Raw genomic sequence first — 25,466 nt, forward strand, 5'->3', positions numbered from 1 at the left:
TTATTTCATCTTTATTATTTGTTCTAAAAGATCTTGAATAAAAAATTGAATTAAACATGCTATTAATCAGAAACGGGTTCAAAAAACTTGCTATCTAATGCTATTAAGATATTTCTTTATCATTTTCTAGTTGAATAATCTATTTTCTAAGATTTCAATATCAAAAGATACCCCGAATGATTATTAGAAGAGTAGTAATATTTCCAAAATACCAATTTCAGCCAATACGTAAACATCCGTTGACCAAATTCATTATCAACGTAATCCTACCGCAACAATGATTACCAGTAGCCATAATCATTTGTTATTAAATATTAATATAAATTATTGTCTGTTTTACGGCAACGTTCGTTTTAAATAATGTCCGTTTCGACCATTCTAACGTGATTGGGCGAGAATTAAATACCGTTAACTGTACTTAGAATGGTTCGTTCGGTTCTAATTCGGAGTTATTGGGCGTCTATCGAAAATAAGACCGGTACCGGTACCAGCATGGGTATTGGGATAGTCTATAGAGACGACGACGAACAACGAGAGATATCAGCAGTACAAATACACGAAATACAAAACTACATTCAGTCTAACGAAATCGAGGTAACATACAACAACTGCATTCGAGTCGTCGACGTGTTTGAATAATAATACACCGACATCGTAGTGTACTTGTGTGAATGTTTTGTGCTAAAAAATTGTCGTAAGGTCAAGGAATTTATCGTACGTTTTATATGTACTAGTAGTGTGTGTATTTATTTGTTTAGTATATTTATTTAGTTAGTGTCAATTTTGGTAATAGTATAATTATATATTCATCGTTTGAAAATTAGAAAAATTATTATTTCGTGGTTAATGAAATTCATATTGAAAATCACGTGTGTATTTCGAACGTGGTTCCGAAAGGCATATTGAGGGAATTTTACCTACTTTTCGTCGACAAATGCTAAAATCAGAAGGGATCATCCACTTGAAATACTTTTTTCGTGCTTCAACTTTACCCAAACAGGGTCGTACCGACCGTTTTTTCGCGGGCTTAAATATTTACCCTTTAGAACAAATACGAATAAATCTCGTCAAAAATAGTTAAATAGATAAAAAAAAATACAACGATACGAGTTTTTTGTTATAGTTTATACACTTTTCAATATATTAACAATAATTTAAAGATAATTTAAATGACGTTTTGTTTCACGTGACATACTGTACAATTGACATAATCTGTTACGATTGTCAATATCTTTATCAAATTATATTCAATAAAGTGCTCGAAACTTTCGATAATTGCTTCTGATAGGTGTAATTTATTTCGAGATAACATTCTTATATGGTATTTCGTGTCCGTGGCTCGTGTAGAAATAAATTAAAATAAAAAAAAAAACTCAAGGTGATTGGTCAAAAAGCTGAAATATAGAAAAATAAATTTTCGATGTTTCGAATATTGTGATAATAACGAAAAGAAATATACACTGCCCGTCGATAAATGAACTTTTTTAAATTAATTATTTTCGACGTAAAATAATATATCGGTATATACGGGGTGGAATGGAAGTTAAAACTTAAAATACTGAACAATATTTATACAGAGTGTCTCATTTAAGATTGCTACAAATTTATTTATTCTTTTTTTACGTTTAATAATAACAAAGTGATTATTTGTTTTTTATAGCCGATCTTCTTGACCTCGCGTAGATAAACGACGGATAAATATGTGCGAAAGTTGACACGAAAATGATTTTCTTGGATTCGAGATCTAGTGACGATGGCACGGAGAAGCCGCCTCCTCAAGATCACGCTAGGTATCCTAATAGGAATATCGGTGTCGTTATTGTTAAACGAAAAATGTACCGAAAGGTCGAAAAAACGTCTCGCCCCTCACCGTCTAATCAACGAAGAAAATCGCCGAGCCTCGAATAAAAGTCTTCTGTTCGTGGGTATTATGACGGCGGCGAAATATCTGGATACGCGCGCGAAGGCGGTATACGACACGTGGGGTAGAGAAGTGCCGGGAAAAGTGATGTTTTTCAGTTCGGAAAATTCGTACAGCGAACACGTACCGTTGGTAGTTTTACGCGGGGTGGACGATAGTTATCCACCGCAAAAAAAATCGTTTCGTATGCTCAAATATATGTACGATAATTATATAGATAAATACGAGTGGTTTTTGAGGGCGGACGATGACGTGTACATCAGGACCGATCGTTTAGAAGAATTACTGAGGTCTGTAGATAGCAGAAAGGCTTGGTTTATAGGTAAGAACTTTTAAATAACCTTCGAAAGTATTATTCGGAATATATTTTTGGTTGTAGGCCAAACCGGTCGAGGTAATACCGAGGAAATAGGTTTGTTATCACTGGACGACGACGAAAATTTCTGCATGGGCGGTCCGGGCGTTATACTATCCAGGGAAACGCTCAAAAGGATAGCGCCATCTGTGGAAGAATGTCTTAGCGAAGTTTATACGACACACGAGGATGTCGAATTGGGACGTTGCGTGAAAAAATTCGCTGGGATATCTTGTACGTGGTCCTATGAGGCGAGTGACGGTCGTATTGTAAGCTTTTAAATTTTCAAAAGCATTCTACAAAAGTTGATTTCAATATTCGATACTTTTTTTTATTTAATTTCGATCAATTATTTCTTATATTACATGTCTAGATTCTTTCGCATTCGCACGGCCGCCATTTTGACGTTAATCAGCTGTTTTTTAAATTGCCTCATATCTATGTAAACTTTCGTACATAGAAATCGTCCGCTGTAAACTTTCGACTTGTTGTGGTTGTATATTATTATCATTTTTTACCGGAAAATTCGAAAGAAAACTATTTTAAAGAACAGTTTGTTTGTTAGAATGAAAAAATGTCATAACATTAATTTTTAATAAACTAACACGGTTGATTAGTGCAATTCGTCCACGCCTTTGATTTTGACACGATTTGTTTTGTTTATTTTATTATTATTAATATTGTTAAAATGAAAAGTGAAGATTACTAATTTGAAATATGTATTCCTGAAGCAATTATAGAAAAGACAATCGTCGAAACATCAAATTTGTTATAGGAAAAATAAAAAGAAAACGTTTTTATGTAATGGCGGAAGCAGAATAATATTTTTCTTTCCGATTCGTGAAAAAAAAGTGTTACTTCATGCATAAACTACTATTATAGAAAAAAAAACGACAATTTTAAATCGAGTCAAATATAAATACGACGAAAAACTGAGTTTATACAAATGTCATGTTCCTTACGTCATCTGTCAAAATAAACTTGCGTTCATAGAAATCTGTTCACTGTATATTCTTTTAGATGGGTTTCTTTTGATTTTTCATACAACAAATTTGATGTTTTCACGTTTATATTTTCTATAAATTCTTTAGAAATACATATTTCATTTTAACAATATTAATAATAGTAAAATAAACAAATCGAATCACTGAAATCAGTTCGTGAGCTGTCATGTCAAAATCAAAGGGGTGTGGACGAATTGCACTAATCAACTGTGTTAGTTTATAAAGTTTTAGAAAAAGTTTTTATGTAATGGCGGAAGCAGAATAATATTTTTCTTTCCGATTCGTGAAAAAAAGTGTTACTTCATGCATAAACTACTATTATAGAAAAAAAAACGACAATTTTAAATCGAGTCAAATATAAATACGACGAAAAACTGACTTTATACAAATGTCATGTTCCTTATGTCATCTGTCAAAATAAACTTGCGTTCATTGAAATCTGTTCACTGTATATTCTTTTAGATGGGTTTCTTTTGATTTTTCATACAACAAATTTGATGTTTTCACGTTTATATTTTCTATAATTTCTTTAGAAATACATATTTCATTTTAACAATATTAATAATAGTAAAATAAACAAATCGAATCACTGAAATTAGTTCGTGAGCTGTCACGTCAAAATCAAAGGGGTGTGGACGAATTGCACTAATCAACTGTATTAGTTTATAAAGTTTTTTCACTATAACAAACAAACTGCTTAAAACCGGCGTAGAAAAAATTTAATTTTCTTATAAATCTCATTGAATAGTTTATAAATTTGATTTGATTCATCCGTTATGTATTAATTAACCTTCAATTCAATGTTGTAGAATGCTTTAGATTTGTATTTGGTAACGGTGATTTATTTTTCGTAATATTTAATTTATTTTTAAATCCCAAATACACTTCTAATTTCGTCATGCTTGTTTTTAATATTAAGAATAATTTCAAAAAAAAAACAAAACGAAAATTTAATCGATTTTTGAATCGATTGTTCACTGAGACGGAACAAATTCAATGTTTTTATAGGTGGGTACGACGTATCTAGTAATTAAACTATCCACAAACGTTTTTCGAGCTTTCTTTTTGCTTTTTGAAAACTTATGGCACCCATTGAATAACCAAAAAGTTACGAGGATGACCCCAAAGGTACCTGGTACCTTTTAATGAGAAACCAAGGAAAAAAAAATAATCCGATGGGGCTAAATCTGGCGAATAAACTTCGAACGTGCTTTGGATTCGAGTTTACCAAAATCTGATTAATTAATTTTCGGTTTTTTACAGTTAAAAGTTTATTTATCGGGTCCAATAATAAAAATTTTCTTTATAAATGTTGTCGGTGTTGAACACGTAGTATATTTAAGAAAAAAAAACAAGTGAAGATGTTGGACTAGCACATAGCAAAGGAAAAAAAAACTACACGCTATTAATCTTTAGTTTTTTCATCTCAGAATGACGTTTATTTTCGAATAAACTTTAATAACAATAACTAGGTATAAATACGCGAAGTTCTTTTGATAAATTGGAGTTTTTTTTTTCGTAAACGATTGATCTTAGCCTCGAGGTTGATTACACGTAAATTTAGCGCGCGATTCTCATTTTTTTTATTAAAAAAACACAATTTAGATGAACTTTTATGAACTCGAGCAAAAATCGTTTCGTTACGGGGGTCTCGGTCTCGTCTAAACTTTGTATAACGAAAATTCGATTAAAACGCTTTTATTTATATTCATAACCACAAAAATAAAACAACGGTGAAAATAATTAACGTTTATTTACTATTCTATCAATAATTATAAATAATTTATTCGATTATAACTTGTTTTTGATTATGCGAAGTTCTACGGAACGCGCGAGGTTACCAAACAAATTTGTCCATTCAAATATACGATAATTTAATTGATAAAAACAATATACCGAAACAATTCTTTACGATCTTGCACATATCTGCGGAAAAACTAGATCTGGATCTGTGTAAACGTCACAAAACGTCCTTACCAGCTGATCCATCAATCTCTGGAGTTCCTCTGGAGTTTTTCACACTTCTTCGAGAGAATCTGCAACAAAACCTAATTGGTTTAAATGTTGATACATCCAGGGATCTGCTATCTGGCTTGGAGATGCGGATGGAAAGCCTTGTACTCAGATATCAGTTTAACGAAACGACTTTTTGACGCCATATGGTAGAATAACGAAGAAATATCTTCGATTTTTTCAAAACCTGGAAGCCCGATGTCCTTTGAAAAACCGTCTTGAATCCTTCGATGTCGTTAGACACAGGTTGTGAGGTTTGTCCTGGTGTTTGGTCCTTCTCCAAGCCCCAGCGACACTCCAGATCATCCGTGGTGCCATATCCGGTTAGAAGTCTGTTCTCTAGTCTAATTTCGATTCTATTTGGCTGGACCAGTTGCTTGGTGTGAAACAAACGAGGTTTTTCAATGTATGTTTCGTACCAGGCGTCTCTGTCCATCTCTGTCGAGTTTACTTTGCAAGAAATCTGTCGAAAGACGTTATGACAAAAATTTTGACCATACCAACAATGATTTCTGAGCCCATAGGTCCTTCTCGAAGCCCCAGCGACACCTTCGATGTCGTTAGACACAGTTTGTGAAGTTTGGTCCTTCTCCAAGCCCCAGCGACACTCCAGATCATCCGTGGTGCCATATCCGGTTAGAAGTCTGTTCTCTAGTCTAATTTCGATTCTATTTGGCTGAACCAGTTGCTTGGTGTGAAACAAACGAGGTTTTTCAATGTATGTTTCGTACCAGGCGTCTCTGTCCATCTCTGTCGAGTTTACTTTGCAAGAAATCTGTCGAAAGACGTGATGACAAAAATTTTGACCATACCAACAATGATTTCTGAGGCCATAGGTCCTTCTCGAAGCCCCAGCGACCCTCCAGATCATCCAAATGAGGTTACGACTCAGGAAATATTGAAAGAAATCATCAAAAACGAACTGGATGGACGTCTTTTGAAAGTGCGCGACTTAGAAGACAAGATGGTTGCCGCGTTTGCTCGAAATGGAACTAAAACAGCGACTTGAAGATGTTTTGGCGATGTTTTTGGATGAATACCAAAGTAGGCAAATACTTTGGATCGTTTTAGCGAAAAAATCATGTAAAAACTACCACATTTGGTAGTTATTTCACCAGTTCAAAAATCCGTTATTTCAATGACCAAAATTATCGAATTACAAATTAGAATTACTAACTTATAGACCAGATTTAGTCCACTCGGATTATCTTCTAATGAAAAAACTGCAGATTTGTTAATAATGAAGATGTAAAATATCGAATTTATTGAATTGATTTTTCGGACGAGGTACTTTTGAAACCACCCTCGTAATCGTCTTAAAATATCAAATTATTTAAATTGTCGATGGTATTGAAAAGATTATTCATAAAATAACCTTGGGCGTTAAATAAATTTCAAAATAACAATTTGAAGATATTAAATTTTATCTAACGTAACCGGGTAATTAAACACGAAGGTATTACATTACTGATGAACGCACCTGTAAATTTGAAATATCGTCGAAACTCGATTGCAGTCGATGCAAAAATATAATATTTTTAATTAACGTTAAATGCGTAATTGAACTTCTTCTTTCTTGCTTTATAATATGTATATATAATGTCGTTCAAAAGAGTCACCAAACTTGATCGAACAGACGTGCGCTTGATTAGTAAAACAACAGGACCGTACTTGGGAATTATTATTTTCTTTATTTATTTAAATCCAAATTGAGTTTTTTTTGATTGATTGATTTTTAAATTAGACGCTGTATCGAATAGGGTTTGAATAATCATTGATTTACAACAATTTTAAATATAGATCGTAAACTGTTTATTACTAATTGTCGTAAAAACCAACGATCGAATTGTTTATTTATTCTGAAACGTTTAACCTAGTTCGCTATTCCAATTTCCAAACTTGCATCTGCGAAAAAAATTTAATGAAAAAAAAAAAACAGCGTCTGCTAAATTATTTATAAATACATCAGCGATTACCGCCGCTGTATATTTGAACGTATCGACGTAAAAAAATTAACTAGAAACGATATATTTTGATGTTTTCGTCAAAGGTGTGTCTACACTGGACGGTTTTTTTACCGTCCTACACGAGGTTTTTTCGAATTTGACAATAAAATTAGAGTCTATTGAATTAAAATCGCTTTTTCTATCTTTAATATGGTATTTTGTTTTTTTTAGCTAACTTTTGAGATTTTTCATCTATTTTTTGAGTTTTCTAGCTACTTTTCGAGTTTTTATAACTAATTTTTGAAATTCGTGGCTACTTTTTGACTTTTACAGTTAATTTTCGGGTTTTTCCAACTATTTTCAGAAATTTCTGGATAATTTCTTAGTTTTTTAGCTAACTTTTGAGATTTTTTATCTATTTTTTGAGTTTTCTAGCTACTTTTCGAGTTTTTATAACTAATTTTTGAAATTTGTGGCTACTTTTTGACTTTTACAGTTAATTTTCGGGTTTTTCCAACTATTTTCAGAAATTTCTGGATAATTTCTTAGTTTTTTAGCTAACTTTTGAGATTTTTTATCTATTTTTTGAGTTTTCTAGCTACTTTTCGAGTTTTTATAACTAATTTTTGAAATTCGTGGCTACTTTTTGACTTTTACAGTTAATTTTCGGGTTTTTCCAACTATTTTCAGAAATTTCTGGATAATTTCTTAGTTTTTTAGCTAACTTTTGAGATTTTTTATCTATTTTTTGAGTTTTCTAGCTACTTTTCGAGTTTTTATAACTAATTTTTGAAATTTGTGGCTACTTTTTGACTTTTACAGTTAATTTTCGGGTTTTTCCAACTATTTTCAGAAATTTCTGGATAATTTCTTAGTTTTTTAGCTAACTTTTGAGATTTTTTATCTATTTTTTGAGTTTTCTAGCTACTTTTCGAGTTTTTATAACTAATTTTTGAAATTCGTGGCTACTTTTTGACTTTTACAGTTAATTTTCGGGTTTTTCCAACTATTTTCAGAAATTTCTGGATAATTTCTTAGTTTTTTAGCTAACTTTTGAGATTTTTTATCTATTTTTTGAGTTTTCTAGTTACTTTTCGAGTTTTTATAACTAATTTTTGAAATTTGTGGCTACTTTTTGACTTTTACAGTTAATTTTCGGGTTTTTCCAACTATTTTCAGAAATTTCTGGATAATTTCTTAGTTTTTTAGCTAACTTTTGAGATTTTTTATCTATTTTTTGAGTTTTCTAGCTACTTTTCGAGTTTTTATAACTAATTTTTGAAATTTGTGGCTACTTTTTGACTTTTACAGTTAATTTTCGGGTTTTTCCAACTATTTTCAGAAATTTCTGGATAATTTCTTAGTTTTTTAGCTAACTTTTGAGATTTTTTATCTATTTTTTGAGTTTTCTAGCTACTTTTCGAGTTTTTATAACTAATTTTTGAAATTCGTGGCTACTTTTTGACTTTTACAGTTAATTTTCGGGTTTTTCCAACTATTTTCAGAAATTTCTGGATAATTTCTTAGTTTTTTAGCTAACTTTTGATTTTTTTTATCTATTTTTTGAGTTTTCTAGCTACTTTTCGAGTTTTTATAACTAATTTTTGAAATTTGTGGCTACTTTTTGACTTTTACAGTTAATTTTCGGGTTTTTCCAACTATTTTCAGAAATTTCTGGATAATTTCTTAGTTTTTTAGCTAACTTTTGAGATTTTTTATCTATTTTTTGAGTTTTCTAGCTACTTTTCGAGTTTTTATAACTAATTTTTGAAATTTGTGGCTACTTTTTGACTTTTACAGTTAATTTTCGGGTTTTTCCAACTATTTTCAGAAATTTCTGGATAATTTCTTAGTTTTTTAGCTAACTTTTGAGATTTTTTATCTATTTTTTGAGTTTTCTAGCTACTTTTCGAGTTTTTATAACTAATTTTTGAAATTTGTGGCTACTTTTTGACTTTTACAACTAATTTTCGGGTTTTTCCAACTATTTTCAAAAATTTCTGGATAATTTCTTAGTTTTATTAGCTAACTTTTGGGATCTTCTATCTATTTTTTGAGTTTTCTAGCTATTTTTCGAGTTTTTATAGCTAATTTTTGAAATTTCTGGCTACTTTTTGACTTTTACAACTAATTTTCAAGTTTTTCCAACTATTTTGAGAAATTTCTGGATAATTTCTTAATTTTTTAGCTAACTTTTGAGAATTTTTATCTATTTTTTGAGTTTTCTAGCTACTTTTCGAGTTTTTATAACTAATTTTTGAAATTTGTGGCTACTTTTTGACTTTTACAGTTAATTTTCGGGTTTTTCCAACTATTTTCAGAAATTTCTGGATAATTTCTTAGTTTTTTAGCTAACTTTTGAGATTTTTTATCTATTTTTTGAGTTTTCTAGCTACTTTTCGAGTTTTTATAACTAATTTTTGAAATTTGTGGCTACTTTTTGACTTTTACAGTTAATTTTCGGGTTTTTCCAACTATTTTCAGAAATTTCTGGATAATTTCTTAGATTTTTAGCTAACTTTTGAGATTTTTTATCTATTTTTTGAGTTTTCTAGCTACTTTTCGAGTTTTTATAACTAATTTTTGAAATTTGTGGCTACTTTTTGACTTTTACAACTAATTTTCGGGTTTTTCCAACTATTTTCAAAAATTTCTGGATAATTTCTTAGTTTTATTAGCTAACTTTTGGGATCTTCTATCTATTTTTTGAGTTTTCTAGCTATTTTTCGAGTTTTTATAGCTAATTTTTGAAATTTCTGGCTACTTTTTGACTTTTACAACTAATTTTCAAGTTTTTCCAACTATTTTGAGAAATTTCTGGATAATTTCTTAATTTTTTAGCTAACTTTTGAGAATTTTTATCTATTTTTTGAGTTTTCTAGCTACTTTTCGAGTTTTTATAACTAATTTTTGAAATTTGTGGCTACTTTTTGACTTTTACAGTTAATTTTCGAGTTTTTCCAACTATTTTGAGAAATTTCTGGATAATTTCTTAGTTTTTTCAGCTAAATTTTGAGTTTCTTTATCTATTTTTTTAAATTTCTAGATAATTTCTTAGTTTTGGACATTTTATATCTAATTTTTGTGTTTTTACAGCTAAATTTTGAGTTTCTTTAACTAGTTTTTGAAATTTCTAGACAATTTCTTAGTTTTGGACATTTTATTTCTAATTTTTGTGTTTTTACAGCTAATTTTTGAGTTTTTTCAGCTAAATTTTGAGTTTCTTCAACTAGTTTTTGAAATTTCTAGATAATTTCTTACTTTTAGACATTTTATATCTAATTTTTGTGTTTTTACAGCTAAATTTTGAGTTTCTTTAAGCTAAATTTTGAGTTTCTTAAACTAGTTTTTGAAATTTCTAGACAATTTCTTAGTTTTGGACATTTTATTTCTAATTTTTGTGTTTTTACAGCTAATTTTTGAGTTTTTTCAGCTAAATTTTGAGTTTTTTTAACTAGTTTTTGAAATTTCTAGATAATTTCTTAGTTTTGGACATTTTATATCTAATTTTTGTGTTTTTACAGCTAAATTTTGAGTTTCTTTAAGCTAAATTTTGAGTTTCTTTAACTAGTTTTTGAAATTTCTAGACAATTTCTTAGTTTTGGACATTTTATTTCTAATTTTTGTGTTTTTACAGCTAATTTTTGAGTTTTTTCAGCTAAATTTTGAGTTTCTTTAACTAGTTTTTGAAATTTCTAGATAATTTCTTAGTTTTGGACATTTTATATCTAATTTTTGTGTTTTTACAGCTAAATTTTGAGTTTCTTTAAGCTAAATTTTGAGTTTCTTTAAGCTAAATTTTGAGTTTCTTTAACTAGTTTTTGAAATTTCTAGATAATTTCTTAGTTTTGGACATTTTATATCTAATTTTTGTGTTTCTACAGCTAATTTTTGAGTTTTTTTTAACTACATTTTGAGTTTTTTCAGCTAGTTTTTGAAATTTCTAGCTAATTTCCTAGTTTTTAGCATTTTCTATCTATTGTTTGAGTTTTCTAGCTACTTTTTTACTTTTACAGCTAATTTTCGAGTTTTTCCAAATATTTTGTGGAATTTCTGGATAATTTCTCAGTTTTTTTAGCTAACTTTTTAGATTTTCTATCTATTTTTTGAGTTTTCTAGCTACTTTTCGAGTTTTTATAACTAATTTTTGAAATTCCTGGCTACCTTTTGACTTTTACAGCCAATTACGTAAATTTACGTATTTATATTGGTTTTTAAATGTTCAATTTTGGTTGTAGATAAATATATTTTCGAGTTTCTTCGTACGCATCTGTCCAAATTCATCTATCGTATAGACAATTTTTACGTATTCAATTGCAATAAAGTCGGTTATAATATTGAATGCAATTATCTAAAATTATCATTGGCACTAATTCAATTCAAATTATCATCCCAACAAGAGTTCCTTTACAATATTTCCAATTGTGTAATTGAATCAAATAATGCAAATAACTATCAGTCCCCTCCGATGAAGATTACGTCTTATTTTATTACAATTATATACGAGGTCTGGTTATTAAATAACGAGTCACGCAAAATATTTTGGTCGGTGTCAAATGTGTTATACCTCGTTTAAAATGTTTCTAATCGTTTTTGTATCGGTGGTTACAGCCTCGACAATCGTCCAGATGTTTAATCGACGATCCATCAGCCTTTTTTAACAAATTAGAGCGTTCGGTCCAAGTTTTTTTTTAAATTTAACGAGAAATTTGAGATATCCGACGTCTAGGGCGCCCTCTAGGCGCGCAATCTCGTAATTCAACAGCCGGAATAGATTTTTTTTTATTTATTTGTAGATGCAAGTTATACTTTATCATAACCAAAGCGGCGAGGCGGCGTTTACGGGGGATCTGAAACAAAAAGAAGTCCATAGGGCTATAACGTTACATCCGATAAAACAACCCCGGTATATGTACCGATTACATAATTATGTAAAGGTAAGTAACGGATTTACGTAAAAGCGAGTTTTATTTCAATTATTTCGAAAAAAATATTCATTAAAATGGTATTTATTGATCTAAATTGTCGAAGGGTAGATATTTTCCAAAAAAAAACTGTCGTTCGATAGAAAATTCGCGGCGTTACTACCAAATAATTATGAATCGAATATAAACCCAATCGATTTTCATCTGTACCATCGGAAAAAGCAATTTTGGGGCTTGAAAAAAAAAAAATAAAACTGTGAATTGCTCTGAAATCGATGTCCGTTTACAACTTTTTTCTTAGTGTAAACAAAATTAAAAATATATAAAGTGTTCACTAGAAAAGTATGCCGAAATTTATTACCTACCACCCAGTGAGAAACTAAATTCGGACGCTTGTTTAACATTAAAACTTTTAGGTAAATATTTACGAAACGTTTGATGTACCGATCTTTCGCTTCGCAGTCTACTAAAAATCGTTTTTTTCGATTTATATAATTGCCGAACGGTTAATTAAATTATGTCTGCGCGATTCTCGAAAATAATCGAAATAATCACCGAAGTGATTGAGATGTTTGTCATACCTGTGGACTGTAGCTTTTCAGTATCAAAACACCATAAATCATCAAGTTTTCCTCATCTATGGTCTTCGGTATGTAGAAAACGCATCGCACTTGGCGTCAATGATGGCGGGAATGTTTACGTGGCTGTAGCATAACGCCGACTGACACCTGAATCTCGACAAGGGCGGAATGGGTAGTGCGAGAGCTTCGCAGTCGTCTACAGCGCTTTCTTCTGCTCGCGTAGCTAATTTTCGAGTTTTACCAACTATTTTAAGAAATTTCTAGATGATTTCTTAGTTTTATTAGCTAACTTTTGAGATTTTCTATCTATTTTTTGAGTTTTCTAGCTATTTTTCGAGTTTTTATAGCTAATTTTTGAAATTTCTGGCTATTTTTTGACTTTTACAGCTAATTTTCGAGTTTTTCCAACTATTGTTTGAAATTTCTGGACAATTTCTTAGTTTTTTTAGCTAACTTTTGAGATCTTCTATCTATTTTTTGAGTTTTCTAGCTAGTTTTCGAGTTTTTATAGCTAATTTTTGAAATTTCTGGCTACTTTTTTACTTTTGCAGCTAATTTTCGAGTTTTTTCAACTATTTCAAGAAATTTCTGGATAATTTCTCAGTTTTTTTAGCTAACTTTTTAGATTTTCTATCTATTTTTCGAGTTTTCTAGCTAGTTTTTGAGTTATTATAGCTAATTTTTGAAATTTCTGGCTACTTTTTGACTTTTACAACTAATTTTCGAGTTTTTCCAACTATTTTGAGAAATTTCTGGATAATTTCTTAACTTTTTAGCTAACTTTTGAGAATTTTTATCTATTTTTTGAGTTTTCTAGCTACTTTTCGAGTTTTTACGGCTAATTTTTGATATTTCTGGCTACTTTTTGACTTTTACAGTTAATTTTCGAGTTTTTTCAACTATTTTGAGAAATTTCTGGATAATTTCTTAGTTTTTTTAGCTAACTTTTGAGATCTTCTATCTATTTTTTGAGTTTTCTAGCTACTTTTCGAGTTTTTATAGCTAATTTTGAAATTTCTAGCTAGTCTTTGACTTTTACAGCTAATTTTCGAGTTTTTCCAACTGTTTTGAGAAATTTTTGGATAATTTCCCAGTTTTTTTAGCTAACTTTTGACGTTTTGAGATTTTCTATTTATTTTTTGAGTTTTCTAGCTACTTTTTCAGTTTCTACAGCTAATTTTTGAAATTTCTGGCTACTTTTTTACTTTTGCAGCTAATTTTCGAGTTTTTTCAACTATTTCGAGAAATTTCTGGATAATTTCTCAGTTTTTTTAGCTAACTTTTTAGATTTTCTATCTATTTTTCGAGTTTTCTAGCTAGTTTTTGAGTTATTATAGCTAATTTTTGAAATTTCTGGCTACTTTTTGACTTTTACAACTAATTTTCGAGTTTTTCCAACTATTTTGAGAAATTTCTGGATAATTTCTTAACTTTTTAGCTAACTTTTGAGAATTTTTATCTATTTTTTGAGTTTTCTAGCTACTTTTCGAGTTTTTACGGCTAATTTTTGATATTTCTGGCTACTTTTTGACTTTTACAGTTAATTTTCGAGTTTTTTCAACTATTTTGAGAAATTTCTGGATAATTTCTTAGTTTTTTTAGCTAACTTTTGAGATCTTCTATCTATTTTTTGAGTTTTCTAGCTACTTTTCGAGTTTTTATAGCTAATTTTGAAATTTCTAGCTAGTCTTTGACTTTTACAGCTAATTTTCGAGTTTTTCCAACTGTTTTGAGAAATTTTTGGATAATTTCCCAGTTTTTTTAGCTAACTTTTGACGTTTTGAGATTTTCTATTTATTTTTTGAGTTTTCTAGCTACTTTTTCAGTTTCTACAGCTAATTTTTGAAATTTCTGGCTACTTTTTTACTTTTGCAGCTAATTTTCGAGTTTTTTCAACTATTTCGAGAAATTTCTGGATAATTTCTCAGTTTTTTTAGCTAACTTTTTAGATTTTCTATCTATTTTTCGAGTTTTCTAGCTAGTTTTTGAGTTATTATAGCTAATTTTTGAAATTTCTGGCTACTTTTTGACTTTTACAACTAATTTTCGAGTTTTTCCAACTATTTTGAGAAATTTCTGGATAATTTCTTAACTTTTTAGCTAACTTTTGAGAATTTTTATCTATTTTTTGAGTTTTCTAGCTACTTTTCGAGTTTTTACGGCTAATTTTTGATATTTCTGGCTACTTTTTGACTTTTACAGTTAATTTTCGAGTTTTTTCAACTATTTTGAGAAATTTCTGGATAATTTCTTAGTTTTTTTAGCTAACTTTTGAGATCTTCTATCTATTTTTTGAGTTTTCTAGCTACTTTTCGAGTTTTTATAGCTAATTTTGAAATTTCTAGCTAGTCTTTGACTTTTACAGCTAATTTTCGAGTTTTTCCAACTGTTTTGAGAAATTTTTGGATAATTTCCCAGTTTTTTTAGCTAACTTTTGACGTTTTGAGATTTTCTATTTATTTTTTGAGTTTTCTAGCTACTTTTTCAGTTTCTACAGCTAATTTTTGAAATTTCTGGCTACTTTTTGTTAGTCAATAATGGCGGATATGTTTACGTGGCTGTAGCTTAACGCCGACTGACACCTGAATCTCGACAAGGGCGGAAAACTAATTACTTCTTATATAATATTGAAGACGAAGATTTCTGGCACTTAAAACCATCGCTCGCGGCTTTAATTTCCAAAAAAAAAACTATTTTATATTGATATTTATAAATTTGTACATTAATAAAAGAATTAATCGTATTTTGAATTTTCACAACCTATTTCCATGAACCTGCGTAGAATTTAATGAAATTTTAATTACGTTAAAAAGTAGAATTCACCCTGCGCCTATGTGTGATTTTGTCCTAGGGGTGAGTTCCACCCCAATTAGGGGGTGAAAATTTTTATGTTGAAAATTGATAGAGGACTAAATTTTAAGTAAAAAATGTTCTTAGAATTTTTTTGAAAAAAGCAATAGTTTTTTAGTTATACGCGATTGAAAAAAAACAGCGTTTTCAATCGATTTTTTACGAATAACTCGAATACTTTTGATTTTTTCAAAAAAAGTGCGGGAAACCAAAACGAAGTATATAAAAAAACAAATAGATTGGTTTTTTTAAAATTGCTTTAGGCGTCATACAAACCGAGTTATGATTTATTGAAAGTTGAATATTTTTATCGAACGGAAATTTTTTAAAATTCAACCTCGAGTAACGAAAAAACGGTCAACTTTTCGAAGTAATCGTATATAATCTTTTTCAAAGTACTTTTAAAAATCTTCAAAATGAGATATACTACAACTTTCTAACATAAAAAATAAGAAAGTTATAGCCGAAATAAAATCGATTTTTATTTTTATTTGTAAAAAATAACCTCAATTCCACCCTTACCAACAGTACCCAAATTAAAATAAAATTAAAATCCAGTAATTTTTTCAATATATTTACGTACTAATAATAATGTCTGGAATTTTGAACGATTTATGATGCATAATTACGTAAAAAATTATGTTTAAAATCGAAAAATCATTTTCGAAATTTTTAAAAATTTCTTTTTATCGAAATTTCTAAAAAACTATAGGAGATACATAAAAATTGATTAGGAACAAAAAGTTAGTTCGTTTTTTAACAAACATTTTTCTTTTTTTATATTTCTTGTAACTGTTAAAATAACCATACAAATCGTAACCTAACGTATGACATACCATTTTCGAATGATTTTTTTTTTAATTTTATATTAACCGGGGGTGGTTTATAAGGGATGAAATACATCAAACAGTGTCGAAACATTATAGATACAATATTAAAAAATGTTGATTCGAGCTTTAAAAGTATTTTTTTACTCGTTAAATGTTTTTATTAATAATTTTATTTATTTTTCGGTATAAATGGTAGTTTTCACCCCCCACACTCATCGATATAGGGTAGGGTTGATTTTTATATAGCGTTTAATGTGTTCTATTACAGGATATCTAATAAATGAATTGAATAAATAAGATAATAAGACAATTGCGTGTAATTTTTATCTAAAATATAATTTTTATTTTTTTTTTTTTTCGTAACGACTCGGCGGTTTCAAAGATCAAGGCTCAAATTTATTAAGTAGGTAAATATACCGATGCATTTTTTCTTCAAGGATATTTCAATTTTTGTTTCGCTTACGTGTGAATTAACATAAAAAGATATTAAATTCGAGGGGGACGCAGCGCGATCGAAGGAAAATTAAAAAGAAATTGCGTCAATATTGATAATAAATTAATTAGTGAAAAACACGTCGACAATAACATAGGCGATGAAATTAACAATAAAATTTAATAGGAAATTATCGATTTGCAATAAAAACATTACGTAAAACATGAACAATTAATGTAAATGCCGACGAAATTGAATTTGATAAATTTTTTTTACCGTTTAATGGTGAAAAACCAACAAGAAAATAAACTGAAGAAAAGAAATCAGTGTTAAATATATTTTTATGCTAAATAGTCCATGGAAATTGGACTTTGGAATGGAAAAAATGAAATGATGGAAAGGGTTGAGCAGCGGGGTTTTTAAAGGGTGAAATTAGTTGAAAATCATAAAAAAAAATCAACTTTGAAATAGAGAAAAGTGTACGAAAAGAGTTAATATGATTTAATCAGTAAACTATACGGCAATTCACCCACAGACACACTTTTGTTTTGTTTGTTTGTTGTTTTGTTAGCTGAATTTTGAGTTTTTCCAGCTAGTTTTTGAAATTTCTAGCTAATTTCTTAGTTTTTGACATTTTATATCTACTTTTGAGGGTTTTTACAGTTAATTTTCGAGTTTTTCTAACTAGTTTTTGAAATTTCTAACTAATTTTGACATTTTCTATCTACTTTTTAAGTTCTTACAGTTAATTTTCGATTTTTTTTAGCTAACTTTTGAGATTTTCTATTTGTTTTTTGAGTCTTCTAGCTATTTTTTGAGTTTTTACACCTAATTTTTGAGTTTTTCTAACTACTTTTTGAGTTTTGTTAGCTAATTTTCGAGTTTGTCCAGCCAGTTTTTGAGTTTTTTCAGCTAAATTTTGAGTTTCTTTAACTAGTTTTTGAAATTTCTAGATAATTTCTTAGTTTTGGACATTTTATATCTAATTTTTGAGTTTTTACAGCTAATTTTTGAGTTTTTTCAGCTAAATTTTGAGTTTTTTTAACTAGTTTTTGAAATTTCTAGATAATTTCCTAGTTTTTAGCATTTTCTATCTATTTTTTGAGTTTTCTAGCTACTTTTTTACTTCTACAGCTAATTTTCGAGTTTTTCTAACCACTTTTTGAGTTTTTTGCAACTAAATTTTGAGTTTCTTTAACTAGTTTTTGAAATTTCTAGATAATTTCTTAGTTTTGTACATTTTATATCTAATTTTTGAGTTTTTACAGCTAATTTTTGAGTTTTTTCAGCTAAATTTTGAGTTTCTTCAACTAGTTTTTGAAATTTCTAGACAATTTCTTAGTTTTGGACATTTTATATCTAATTTTTTAGTTTTTACAGCTAATTTTTGAGTTTTTTCAGCTAAATTTTGAGTTTCTTCAACTAGTTTTTGAAATTTCTAGACAATTTCTTAGTTTTGGACATTTTATATCTAATTTTTGAGTTTTTACAGCTAATTTTTGAGTTTTTTCAGCTAAATTTTGAGTTTCTTCAACTAGTTTTTGAAATTTCTAGACAATTTCTTAGTTTTGGACATTTTATATCTAATTTTTGAGTTTTTACAGCTAATTTTTGAGTTTTTTCAGCTAAATTTTGAGTTTTTTTAACTAGTTTTTGAAATTTCTAGATAATTTCCTAGTTTTTAGCATTTTCTATCTATTTTTTGAGTTTTCTAGCTACTTTTTTACTTCTACAGCTAATTTTCGAGTTTTTCTAACCACTTTTTGAGTTTTTTGCAACTAAATTTTGAGTTTCTTTAACTAGTTTTTGAAATTTCTAGATAATTTCTTAGTTTTGGACATTTTATATCTAATTTTTGAGTTTTTACAGCTAATTTTTGAGTTTTTACAGCTAATTTTTGAGTTTTTTCAGCTAAATTTTGAGTTTCTTCAACTAGTTTTTGAAATTTCTAGATAATTTCTTAGTTTTGGACATTTTATATCTAATTTTTGAGTTTTTACAGCTAATTTTTGAGTTTTTACAGCTAATTTTTGAGTTTTTTCAGCTAAATTTTGAGTTTTTTTAACTAGTTTTTGAAATTTCTAGATAATTTCCTAGTTTTTAGCATTTTCTATCTATTTTTTGAGTTTTCTAGCTACTTTTTTACTTCTACAGCTAATTTTCGAGTTTTTCTAAATACTTTTTGAGTTTTATTAGTTAAATTTTGGAATTTCTATATAATATCGTAGTTTTTTAGCTAATTTTTGAGATCTCTCAATTTTTTAAGTTTTTACATCTAATTTTCGAGTCTTTCTAGATAATTTTTGAAATTACTACATAATTTCTCAATTCTTTCTTTAACTTAACTTTTGAGATTTTCTAACTATATTCTTAGTTTTTCCAGCTAGTTTTTGATATTTTTAGCTAATTTCTTAGTTTTTGACATGTTCTATCTATTTTTTTGAGTTTTTACAGTTAATTTTCGAGTTTTTTTCAGTTTTTCTAGGAAATTTTTGAAATTTTTAGATAATTTCTTAGTTTTTACAGCTAATTTTTAAGATTTTGTATCTAATTTTTGACTTTTCCAGCTACTTTTCGAGTTTTTCCGGCTAATTTTCGAGTTTTTACAGTTAACTTTTGAGATATTCCACGTTTCGAATCGGAAATTTTCAATCTTCATACAATTTTTACTTGAAAAACATATTTATGCATCTCATCCATTTCGATTTACCGTTTCGTCATCAGTATCGAAAATTTTTAACTAAAATAATATTTTTTAAAAATGTAGAAAATGTCAAAAAACCTTCGCGACTCATCCAAATAAATCGAAACCGGAAACAAATTACGTCACACGAATTTCAACCCCCCACCGCCGTCCTTGTCACGTTTTTATAATCCCATCTCCTTCCTAACGTGACGTCACACTATAACGTGCGACGTAATTTATGTGTACGAAGTCGAGAGGTAAATTTACAAAACGGCGATATCTGTTTTTTTTTTTTTATAAATTAGTTTTTATCGAATGTATATTTTTATTATTAGGGATTGAAAATACAAAAATACCAACAAGAAAGTATTTCGTTGCATCGAGACATAGCGGCATCGATGCGGGAGTTGGGTTATCGCGCGGAACGCGTAAATTCCGCCGAACTAGCTCCGAACTTACCGCTGTTTACCGATAAAAAAGGATCCGACGGATACCTCGGCGATACCGGCATATTGGGTACGTACGAAAACGAAAAAATTAATAAAATTTGAATTGTTTACAACCGGGAATACGGAAATTTTATAAATATTATCGCGTTAATATTTGTATGATTTCTTTTAGGTATACCGGCCGGTTTAAACAGATACACCCCCAAAAGTTTAGACGATATTTTAGAATGGGAATTAATTTCGAAAACTTTATACACTCACCGAGATTCGAATCCTCGAAAAAGGATCGGATCCTCCTTAAAGGAAGGCTTGAATGATGTCGTTAGAGAGGTAAATCACCCGTTTTACGCTACCTCCATTTTGTAATATTATTTCCTCACCCTCGTAATCGACAATCTTTCGTTTACTTTCCCTTACTTATTTTTCGTATCGGATAACATTTTTTTCGTCCCTCGTAGTAGTAGTAGTAGTAGTAGTAATTTTCAATTCCGATCAAATTATGTTGTAGATAATGGAACTGATAAATTCGTATTCGAAACAAAGGGGTAGAGTGATTGATTTCAAAGAAATTTTATACGGTTATTGGAGATTGGATCCCGTTTTTGGTGTAGATTTAATTTTGGATTTGTTATTGGTATATAGGAAATATAGAGGCCATAAAATGACGGTCGAAGTGCGACGCCACGCTTACGTTCAATTAACTTTTTCAGGTATTTATCCGCACCCCGTACGTGCGTTTCGCGTTTCATCTTTTGTTTATTTATTTATTTATTTAATCACAAAACTGACGGAATTAATTTTGTACACGCCGTATATATCTTAATTACGTAAAATGTTTATTATTCATTAAAACTTATCACTGAACTATTAACTAATATTTAATACACTAATTTATTTAAATATGCCGATTGGTTTCACTATGACATTAAATTTAGTTTTTTTTACTACGTTTTGAGATTTTTTTACTAATTTTTCAGTTTTTCTAACTACTTTTTGAATTTTTTTAATTAATTTTTGAGATTTTCCAGCTAGTTTTGCAGTTTTTGTAGCTAGTTTTAGAAATATCTAGCTAATTTTTTAGTTTTTTTGGATATCTTTCGAGATTTTCTATTAATTTTTGAATTTTTCCAGCTAGTTTTTGAAATTTTTAGCTAGTTTTCCTAGCTAAATTTTCAGATTTTCTATCGAATTTTTTAGTTTTGTAATTTTATAGCTGCTTTTTGAGTTTTTCTGTCTAATTCTGTGGTTTTATAGCTACTTTTTGAGTTTTTATGGCTAAGTTTTCGGATTTTCTATGTAATTTTTGAGTTTTTTAACTAATTTTTGAGATTTTTTATAGCCAATTTTTCATTTTTCTAGTTAATTTTTGAGTTTTTACAGCTAATTTTCAAGTTTTTCCAACTATTTTTTGTTTTTCTAGCTAATTTTTAAGTTTTCAAGCTACTTTTCGAGATTTTCAAGTTAATTTTGAAGTTTTTGTGGCGAGTTTTAGAAATTTTTAGCTAATTTTTTAGTTTTTTTGGATAGCTTTCGAGATTTTCTATTAATTTTTGAGTTTTTCCAGCTAGTTTTTGAAATTTTTAGCTAATTTCTCGGTTTTCCTAGCTAAATTTTCAGATTTTCTATCGAATTTTTTAGTTTTGTAATTTTATAGCTGCTTTTTGAGTTTTTCTGTCTAATTCTGTGGTTTTATAGCTACTTTTTGAGTTTTTTAACTAATTTTTGAGATTTTTTATAGCCAATTTTTCATTTTTCTAGTTAATTTTTGAGTTTTTACAGCTAATTTTCAAGTTTTTCCAACTATTTTTTGTTTTTCTAGCTAATTTTTAAGTTTTCAAGCTACTTTTCGAGATTTTCAAGTTAATTTTGAAGTTTTTGTGGCGAGTTTTAGAAATTTTTAGCTAATTTTTTAGTTTTTTTGGATAGCTTTCGAGATTCTATATTAATTTTTGAGTTTTTCTAGCTAATTTTTGAGTTTTTCTAGCTAATTTTTGAGATTTTTATAGCAAATTTTTCATTTTTTTTGGTTAATTTTTGAGTTTTTACAGCTAATTTTCAAGTTTTTCCAACTATTTTTTGTTTTTCTAGATAATTTTTAAGTTTTTAAGCTACTTTTCGAGATTTTCAAGCTAATTTTGAAGTTTTTTTGGCGAGTTTAAGAAATTTCTAGCTAATTTTTGAGTTTTTCTAGCTAATTTTTGAGATTTTTATAGCCAATTTTTCATTTTTCTAGTTAATTTTTAAGTTTTTACAGCTAATTTTCAAGTTTTTCGAAATATTTTTAGTTTTTCTAGCTAATTTTTGAGTTTTCTAGCTACTTTTTGAAATTTCTATATAATTTCTCAGTTTCTTTGGGTAACTTTACATATAATTTTTGAGATTTTATTATTTTTTGAGCTTTTTTAGCTAAGTTTTCAGGTTTTATATCTAATTTTTGAGTTTTCTAGCTACTTTTTGAGATTGTATAGCTAGCTATAGTTTTTCCATCTTAATTTTCGAGTTTTGCGGTCAGATTTTGAAATTTTTGACGAATTTTCCAATTTTTCCAGCTAATTTTTATAGTTTTTACAGCTAATTTTTGGTTTTTTCAGCTAATTGCGAAAATTTCTAGTCAATATCTCAATTTTTCTAGCTATCTTTTCAGAATTTCTAGCAAATTTTTTATTTTTATAGCTAACTTTTGAGTTTTCCCGTCAGTTTTTGGAATATTTAGCTAATTTTTCCAGCTAATTTTTAGAGTTTTGCAGGTAATTTTCGATTTTCCAGCAAATTTTTGGCATTTCTAACCGATTTTTCAGTTTTTCTAACTAATTTTCGAGTTTTATAGCCAATTTCCAAATTTTTCTACATAATTTTTGAATAATTCCAACATAATTTTTAAGATTTTCTACCAAATTTTTGAGTTTTTTTAGTTTATTTCCGAGATTTTCCAACCAATATTTAGTTTTTCTTAATTTATGTAACTACATTGACTTATCGGCTGCTAAAAATTCGTTTTCTATACATTATTATTCATGCTAGAATCCCCGATCTAATTTGTCACGAAAAAACAAAAAACCCTTCTTAGATATTGTCTCTAAAAAAATAAAAACAATTAAAACATAATGTAAACAGATCACAAAAAACAATAGGAATCCGGCGCATCCGCCAAACTATCTAACAGGGTTAGCGGTTTCGCTATATTTATTAGCGAACAAGTTTTTAATAATACGTTTTGTCGTTTTTTAGCCCTCGTATATTATTATCGCGGTTTTATTTTCATTTTTTAGGTACGTTCGTTCGTGAAATAGATCAAGAACGATCCGATCAGGAATTAATCGAGTTAGATTCGTTGCCGGTCCATAAAAAAATCGTAAATCAAATATTTTCGAAAATCAACGAAAAACTACAACCCCTAATAAATTATTACGCACCCGACGAACGTTACATTAATTTCGTATTGCCGTTAAGCGGTCGTCACACGATATTCGAACGATTTCTCGATTCGTACGAACGAATTTGCTTAAAAAACCAACAATCCACCAATTTATATGTGGCGCTTTACCGAAACGAACAAACCCCTCGAGACTACCGAAGAAGTCTACAATTAATCAACGATTTAAAACAAAAATATCCCTATAGAATTATAAAAGTATTGAATACCGAAGACGAGGATTTTTCGAGAGGTAGGGCGTTGCAATTGGGCGTAAACGAACTACGAGACGACGATTTGATGTTATTCATCGATGTTGATATGGCATTCGACGAAGACAGTCTCGAACGAATACGGAAAAACCCCGTTCGAAATTCCAAAGTATATTTCCCGATTGTTTATAGTTTGTACGATCCCCATTTACTCGACGAATATTATAACGAATCGATGTGGACGTGCCCCAAAAATAGTGAGTTTTATATCGTCGAAAATTTTCTTTTAACAAAAAATGTCTTTAATTAATGTCTTTCAGGTCCGATTGATGATGAACACGGTTTTTGGCGACCGTTCGGTTTTGGAATCGTCGCTATATACAAAAGCGATTATATAAAATTGGGGGGCTTCGATTTGAGTATAACGGGATGGGGGAGCGAGGACGTCGATTTTTACGATAAAGCCGTCAAATCCGATTTGAAAATAGTCAGAAGTGTCGATCCGGGTTTGGTTCATATATTTCATTCGGTTAAATGCGACGAAAAATTAGATATTAATCAAAAAATTATGTGTCTCGGTACTAAGGCTAGCACCTTGGGCTCGGTGCGACAATTACAACATTTTTTTATCAAATACAAAGATTTGTTTAGGTAACATACGGTACAACTTAGTATCGGAATAAAAATGTTTCGTTTAATTTAATTTTTCTTTTTTAAATCGGTTTGTAACTTATCTTAATACCCTCGTATATCGATGCTCGATAGGGAAAATACTCGGTCTTGCCATAATATTGATTTTAACTAATCATCAAATTTACTTTTATTCAAAATGAAATTTCAATTTTATACTTGATTTGATTGTATCCAAAATTTCAGTTCCAATTGTCGATTATTATTATTATTTTTTTTTTTTTTTTTTTTTCGAAAAAGCCCCAACAATAACCAAAATAACAAAAAATGTTTCGCAACCTCAAATACCTCTGATGTTCTTTTTGTACTCACCTCGTATACTGCATCTACCGGAATTTAACGTTACATTAAAACGAAATAAAAATAAAAACAAAACGGATTCAATATTTGTCTGTGATTTTATTTCTGTCGCATTTAACTAGTAGTTCTTGCAGGAAAATGTGATTTGTTTTTAATTAATAAGGATATTACGAAATGAAAAAATCACGACATTTGCCATATATACTCATAATTTGAAAATAAAGTTCCTTTTTATAATGCCAGAACTTTAGCCATTTTTTTTTACGTATTTTAATTATATGAAATCGATGTCACAATATACAACGGTGAATTATTTGTAACAATCAATTGTAACAAAGCTTTATTTTAATAAATTTTTGTAAATTTATCTGTAGTTTTTCTTTCCATACAGTTATAATAAATAATTTAACTTTTGGTGGAATGAAAAGGTCCACTACCGACTAATAGAGGACGGAACTATAAAAAAAAGGTAACTGTAATTGGATATAATGCAAACTATTTTATCGACATCGTTTCTATTCTGCCATCTAGCGACGAGTAGCAATATATGATAATCTAGTAAAACTAGTTTACTACCTTTTTAATAACAAGAATATCTATATACAGATAGTTAACTACAATGTTATTGTTCTAACCAAATTATGATAAATTTCATAACTCGAACTTAATACTTAATAATATATCACTTGTAATTAATTTAGTATTGTTTATAACAGACAATAATGATTCATCGAAAGAAAATGTCTACCAACATTAAATTCGCCAACTTAATAATACTATATACTAGCAGATCCATCTAGGGATTTGAATTATAAGAATGATTTAACCTTGGATTGTCTGTGAGAAAGATCTGTGAAAT

At 28.8% G+C, this 25,466-nt stretch overlaps 1 protein-coding gene across 12 annotated transcripts; it reads left to right on the top strand.

Annotated features, from left to right (window-relative positions):
* Window positions 1–502: 502 nt before the first annotated feature.
* LOC130445533 (chondroitin sulfate synthase 1) lies at window positions 503–24,974 on the top strand. 12 transcript variants are annotated; one of them, XM_056781210.1, is made up of 9 exons: window positions 503–714; window positions 1,661–2,243; window positions 2,301–2,527; window positions 12,036–12,176; window positions 19,880–20,060; window positions 20,166–20,323; window positions 20,502–20,703; window positions 23,263–23,874; window positions 23,938–24,974. In XM_056781210.1, exons 2-9 carry the CDS (start codon window positions 1,754–1,756, stop codon window positions 24,270–24,272), a joined length of 2,346 nt encoding a protein of 781 aa, XP_056637188.1. In that variant the 5' UTR covers window positions 503–714; window positions 1,661–1,753; the 3' UTR covers window positions 24,273–24,974. The 12 variants fall into 12 exon arrangements, with proteins under 12 accessions (XP_056637188.1, XP_056637181.1, XP_056637189.1 ...); XM_056781203.1 differs by having other exon boundaries at window positions 507–714; window positions 2,301–2,545; XM_056781211.1 differs by having other exon boundaries at window positions 507–594.
* Window positions 24,975–25,466: the final 492 nt, after the last annotated feature.

Source organism: Diorhabda sublineata, chromosome 6 (assembly GCF_026230105.1).
Source record: "Diorhabda sublineata isolate icDioSubl1.1 chromosome 6, icDioSubl1.1, whole genome shotgun sequence".
Classification (NCBI taxonomy): Eukaryota; Metazoa; Arthropoda; class Insecta; order Coleoptera; family Chrysomelidae; genus Diorhabda; species Diorhabda sublineata.

Excerpts from the sequence above, each read along its gene's own strand:
- LOC130445533 (XM_056781203.1), top strand. The coding sequence starts at position 1,754 with ATGGCACGGAGAAGCCGCCTCCTCAAGATCACGCTAGGTATCCTAATA. Across the intron at positions 2,244-2,300 it reads CAGAAAGGCTTGGTTTATAG|GCCAAACCGGTCGAGGTAAT; the intron begins GTAAGAACTTTT and ends TTTTGGTTGTAG. Across the intron at positions 20,061-20,165 it reads CGGCGATACCGGCATATTGG|GTATACCGGCCGGTTTAAAC; the intron begins GTACGTACGAAA and ends GATTTCTTTTAG.